Here is a 6,165-nt window from a genome sequence, read left to right as displayed (position 1 = left end):
GTAAAGGGATGTACAATCCTGAAATCAAATGACAGAGGAAACGTAAAGGGATGTACCATCCTGAAATCAAATGACAGGGGAATGTAAAGGGATGTACAATCCTGAAATCAAATGACAGAGGAAACGTAAAGGGATGTACAATCCTGAAATCAAATGTCAGGGAAATGTAAAGGGATGTACAATCCTGAAATCAAATGACAGAGGAAACGTAAAGGGATGTACCATCCTGAAATCAAATGACAGGGGAATGTAAAGGGATGTACAATCCTGAAATCAAATGACAGAGGAAACGTAAAGGGATGTACAATCCTGAAATCAAATGTCAGGGAAATGTAAAGGGATGTACCATCCTGAAATCAAATGACAGAGGAAACGTAAAGGGATTGTTGGCTTGTACAATACGTGTTTATTTGTTGTAACTATATATGAATTAGAATCTTGCCTTCTAAGTTGAATGCCCACGATATCGACAGCGTTTTTAGGTTTGGGAAACACGGAACAGCTCGATCTTAATAGACTTTTTGACATGAATATCTTAATGAAAATAATATGGTACAAAATTGTAACACACAGGTTTCAGATTTATTGTAGACAAATATATCAACTAAAATAAAACCTTTCCTTGAGATTTTCAGAACGTCATGTTGACCAATTTCAGATAAATAAATACACATTTTCGAAAATCAAGGGTTTCGGACTCGGTATCACATATCCATTCGGCATCATTTGATTTTCTTGTGGAAGAATCAGAGGCTGACGATTAATTATTTCAATGGTTCCAAACTATCAAACTATTGCAAGGCAACTATTTGTTTAAAACTAAGGGGAACACTTGTAAACGAAAGTGCTGTGACTAACCTTGTTACAGAATCCCTATTTTGTGCATATATGATATATGCATTTTTTACTTCAATTTCGTCGTAAAAGCAGGTTGTGCGTCATGTTACAGTTTGATTAATTTTGAAGTGCACATCTACTTATAAGCACTTCAACAACTTAGACCATTAACATACGTACGTCTATTTGTAAGCAATGTTTTCCACAACTTCGCCCAGTAACACAGCGCACACCTTCTTATAAGCACTATAGTGAACAACTTAACACTGTAACAAAGTGTAAATTTACTTCCAAGATTCAAACAATTTAGCACAGTAACAAATAACCATCTGTAAACAGATATTTCAACTAATATTTTTTTACCGATTTTTACCAAGAGTCTCACCTAATAGTACATTGAATAATTAAGTCCAATTAACATGCTTTAATTTCTAGCATTGTTTTGGCAGATTCATTCTAATCGTAAGACTGATGCCGACCACGTTTATGAGTTTTTGACAGACATCGTCCCGATGTGAGATGAGACAGCTACAGGTATATAGACATGTCGTACATCACAGTGTCACTGAGCGTTCACACCTGCCCATGACAGAGTAACAACACCAGTTGTCGGCTAGTCTAATACAATATGACTGTGTTTAGGAAGGTAAGTATACAGTCTAGATCTATCATCTTCAAAGCCTTAATTCTATATTAGGACATTATCATCATCAGCAACAACTATTGATAATATATCACTGAAACAGTTCTGACGGCCATTTGGATATCCTTCAAAAGTCTGAAAAGTCATTGGCGATAAAACTGACGATAAAATTAGCGAAAGTACGGTATGCTATCGATCATACTGGTCTAAAAGAAGAAAATCATAGAAGAATGAGGACAAGCTTCATCAGCATAGACAGTCCGTCAAAGGAAAATGAATTATATGCTGCCAATCTTTCGAAGCTCTAGAGGGCTGTCCTCAGGCAAAACTTAGACAGTTAGCGTAATGTCATAGCACTGATTCAATAAAGTGTTTCCACTACTTCTGTTAAGAGGCGTGAAAAATGAGAGGAAAGCTGTCCTTGAAGAATGCAAAATGTTGTCATAAAACTTTCACCTTAGGACGGCCTAGAGGTGAACAAAACTTATGTGAGGTCGGTATGCCATTTGACCTTGAATCTAACCCTGCCTGCCCGATGGTATTTGTGTCCGCCCACATGTATGACCCTATATATAAAAATAAACAAATGGGGGTCACCTGTGATGGATGGACACACCATAAGTCTTACACCGTAGAGATCGACCACGTGATAAACGATTTGACATTTCTGGCGTTTTGGATAATTTTCATATTTGGTGCGAAAATCGATTTGGTTTTGACTTGGATTTTGAAAACATCGCTACAATCCACGACAGTAGTATGATTTTTATATATTGATTGAAGCGATGTATCATGGAAAGTATCAAAATTAAGTTATTTTATTCATTTCCTAATAAAAATGCAAATTTCTGTCCAGTTGGTTACTTTTGAAAATATCACAAGGATTATAGTTTAGAAAAGCTGCATTTGAACGAAAACAGACGCTTCAATGTACAATATTCTTCAGCTAAATACTCCATATTCGTTGTATTTTGATTTTAGACATTTAATTTAATATTATTTTCCAAGCGATATTATTGGTTTATTTTTAGGTTATCTTGAAAACGGGAAATCAAATATGATAATAAGAAGTCTAAAACAGTAACACTTGTAGCGTGTCCTTTGAGGAAAACTTTGCTATCCAGAGGTAATAAAGGTATTTGTTTGCTAATGTTGGCGATACTAATATCATTATAACTAATTTTACAGAACCGTGATTCATGATATACAATTGGAGGAGACATTTCACCAGTATGGTAGAATTCCGATCATTGTTTACGGGTGCTAGGCGAGAATGAAAATATTGGTACTAATGACGTCACTCTATAGGCTGCTCGCCATTTTGAATAGCTACGCACCGCAGTATTATTTGTTTTTGATATTAACTGGTAGAATTTTTTATTGAAATGATATTAACTATGTACGTAAATGTTCATCTCTGTGGATGTACCAACATAAACACTCACTCTTATGTCGCCTTATATGTAACTGAACTGAGAATCTCCTGCTTTAAATGAAATTAATGCAAATAATCGTTCTGATTGCAATTGGTTAATGCTAAACGTGATGTTTTCACACTTTTACAAATATCACTTTCTTTATTCACAGTTTAAAAGATACAGTTTATAAACTTGAACTAATTATATATCTCACTTGCAAAAAAGTATTAAATATTGAAAACTTACGGTGGCATTTGACACGTGCTGTCATAACTGTTTCTGTCAGACCCGCATACAGGACTCCAGATACAGCTCCTAACGGGAGGCGGGGGTGGCGCCGCGAAACGAGAGGGAGGAGGGGGAGGTCTTCTCCATGTCCTTGGTGGCGGAGGTGGCATCGCCCTGTTTCTTTGTGGTCGCATTGGCCTGCCTGGTGGTGGGGGCAGCATACGTCTACTCATAGGAGGTCTATTAGGCGGTCCCGGGGTTCGTGGAGGTCTCATATTTGTCGGCGGTGGAGGTCTCCTTCCCCTATGGGGTGGATGCGGACCGCTTCTACTAGGCGGTGCATACTGGCTTTGTACAATAAATAAGGATCCTGCAAGAGAAGAGGTGCGTAGAACGTATCTTATAAATTTATCTATATAAATGCAATGTTTATCAATGAGTAATGCATTCACTACGGGATTAACAATGGTTATTTACATTACGTCCTAACAAAATGGCTGTATAATGTATTTTTTATTTCAACGCATGATGTGAAACTATGTATGATAACACCGTTTTGCAAATGCACAGGTATTCGTATGTTATACTTATTGGTTATGCTAAGTGATTTGTCAAGAAGAATATATATATTAGTCTGCATTGAGATGTGCCCGGCAAAAAAGTAAAGTTGTGTTTTCATACTCCCTACTGTACAATGGGATATGCTTGCTTTCTTTGGAGTATCTTTTCAAAAACGTTCAGTTTGAAACAGCTTGAATTGTAAATAGTTTGCCAAAATATGCTAGTAAACAGTAGTCATACCGGTATTTTGAAACGTGACAAGAACTCTAAAAGGACATTCAGGTTGTCAATTATGAACAAAAGAACAAAGTGGGTGGCCAATGTATGTAGCTAGTAAGTTCCGGATTGTCATATATTATATGAAATCTTGTATTAAATATGATGGATTTTTGTCAGAATACTACCAAAACACGATCAAATAATTTGAAGGAGACATTTTGTCAGCGATCTTGTATAGAATAGGTGACATGTTTTTTAATAATGCATGCACATGGTACATTTTTTATTGCAGAGTCACCGCAGTCTCTTCAAAGTATGTGTGATGCTTTGTAATTATACAATATTGATTGGAAGGTAAAACGAAATCTGAATAAAACAGGAATAATGATTTTTCGAAATGATGATTGACAGCGAACTGAAGAAAAATGACTATATAACAATGTAGATATACGAGTGGTTGATGAATTTAACTACATTGGAAGGTTATTCACATAACGGTAAATTTAATAAAACACAAAACATGTTGCTAACCAAGGTAGAAAAGTATTTTTTCCAATGAATAGTAAATTAAAAAGTCATTGTTTTAATATTAAGACACAATGCTCCGTATTTCATACATATGTACACAGCGTTTAAGCATATCCAAGTGAAATATGGGGTCATCATAAAGCTCCATATGTGGGGAAAGTCCACATAAATTTTCGTAAGAAGCTACTCGGATTCAAGAAATATATACAGGAAATTATTTTTTCTGATGGTTTCCTTTATATATTAAAAGAAAAATGAAGTTTTGAAGTATTGGTTGAAATTGAAAAGTACAAAATTTGAAATATCATCGAAAACCTGGTGTATTCCAGATTGTTCAGCTATTAAGTGAAAACAATGTTAAGGAACTAGATAAAACGGGAAAATTTGTCCACTTGGCATTTAAGAAAAAGAAAATAACAAATTAAAGGTTTAATCGTGATACTGTTTTATTTAAGCATGTAAACACGCCGTTATGACTCGCTCTCCGTTTGTTTATATATATTGTACATATTTATGTTGTATTTGCAACTTATGTACCGTTAAGGCCTATGGAATAAAGAACATTGATCAATATCAAAGTATTGTCACTTTTCGGCACTTCGTTCGTTTTTTTCTTTCGTTCTGTTGATTTCCCAATCTTTTTTTATTATCATTAAATGTTGAGGCGAAGTTTTGTATAGGTATTATGGATTATGCCACAACTCTTGCTAAATATTTGAAGGATCGAAATAACTTAATCATCAAAGTGAAAAAGTGAAAAATACTCATGTATCTCCACCATTTTGCAGTGATCACTCCTCAGTACATGCTTCAATTTCTTATTCTGTATTTAAAAAAGTAAGCTATAAAAAAAAACTATTTTAAAATATGAAGAAGCAGACTTTGATAGAATGAACAATGTCTTATTTGATATTGATTGGTTGAATTTGTCTTCAAATCAGGATTCTAATACTTTTAATAGCACTATAGTCAATGCAATCACGGAGCAGGTCAATAGATTCATTCCTACAAAAGTAATAACCGTGCGCCCAAATGATAAACCATGGATGAATAATACAATTAGATTGAAAATGAGACAGCGAAATAGAATTCACCGAAAAGCTAAACTAACAATTAATCCCCATTATTGGGAACAATTTAGAATCCTACGAAATGAAACTATTGACCTTATCCGTGAGGCAAAAGCAAAACTTTATAAAAAATCTTGAAAAGTCACTAAATGATAATGTGGTTACTCCAGACAAATGGTGGAAGATAGCTAAATCTATTACCAATTTTTCTAACAAGTCATCTTCTATTCCACCACCTGAATCCGACGGCCAAATAATCCATCATCCAACTGACAAAGCAGAGCTTCTTAACAATCACTTCACTAATATTTCATCAACACCTGGCCTTGAATTACCCCAAACAGCACAACCCAATGCCCCCTATTCACTATCAAACATTCATATCACTGAACAAGATGTTTCCAATCAAATTAATATACTCAACACTAATAAACCCCCAGGCTCTGATGGTGTTATTCCTAAAATTGTAAAAAGCTTCATGCTTCTCTTAAATTACCTCTTATGTTATTATTCAATAAGACACTAGAGTCTGGTATAATACCTTTTAGTTGGAAACAAACAAATGTTAATGCTATTTATAAAGGAAATGGCTCATCTAATGATGTGTTAAATTACCGACCAATTTCAATTACATCATGCTTCAGTAAAATAATGGAAAAAA

The 6,165-nt window shown here is 34.7% G+C and overlaps 1 protein-coding gene across 1 annotated transcript in view; it reads right to left on the bottom strand.

Moving 5' to 3' along the window:
* Positions 1-3,567, bottom strand: part of LOC110459085 (serine protease inhibitor dipetalogastin-like) — an 8,709-nt gene extending 5,142 nt beyond the window's left edge. Inside the window, exon 1 of the mRNA XM_021511175.1 lies at positions 3,145-3,567. Within this exon, the coding sequence (XP_021366850.1) occupies positions 3,145-3,401 (257 nt within the window). The 5' untranslated portion in view covers positions 3,402-3,567. The remainder of the gene's footprint in view (positions 1-3,144) is intronic.
* Between the last annotated feature and the right edge of the window lie 2,598 nt (positions 3,568-6,165).

The sequence above is a fragment of the Mizuhopecten yessoensis genome, unplaced genomic scaffold, assembly GCF_002113885.1.
Source record: "Mizuhopecten yessoensis strain PY_sf001 unplaced genomic scaffold, ASM211388v2 scaffold9963, whole genome shotgun sequence".
Taxonomy (NCBI): domain Eukaryota; kingdom Metazoa; phylum Mollusca; class Bivalvia; order Pectinida; family Pectinidae; genus Mizuhopecten; species Mizuhopecten yessoensis.
This window is presented reverse-complemented; position numbering and strand designations above follow the sequence as displayed.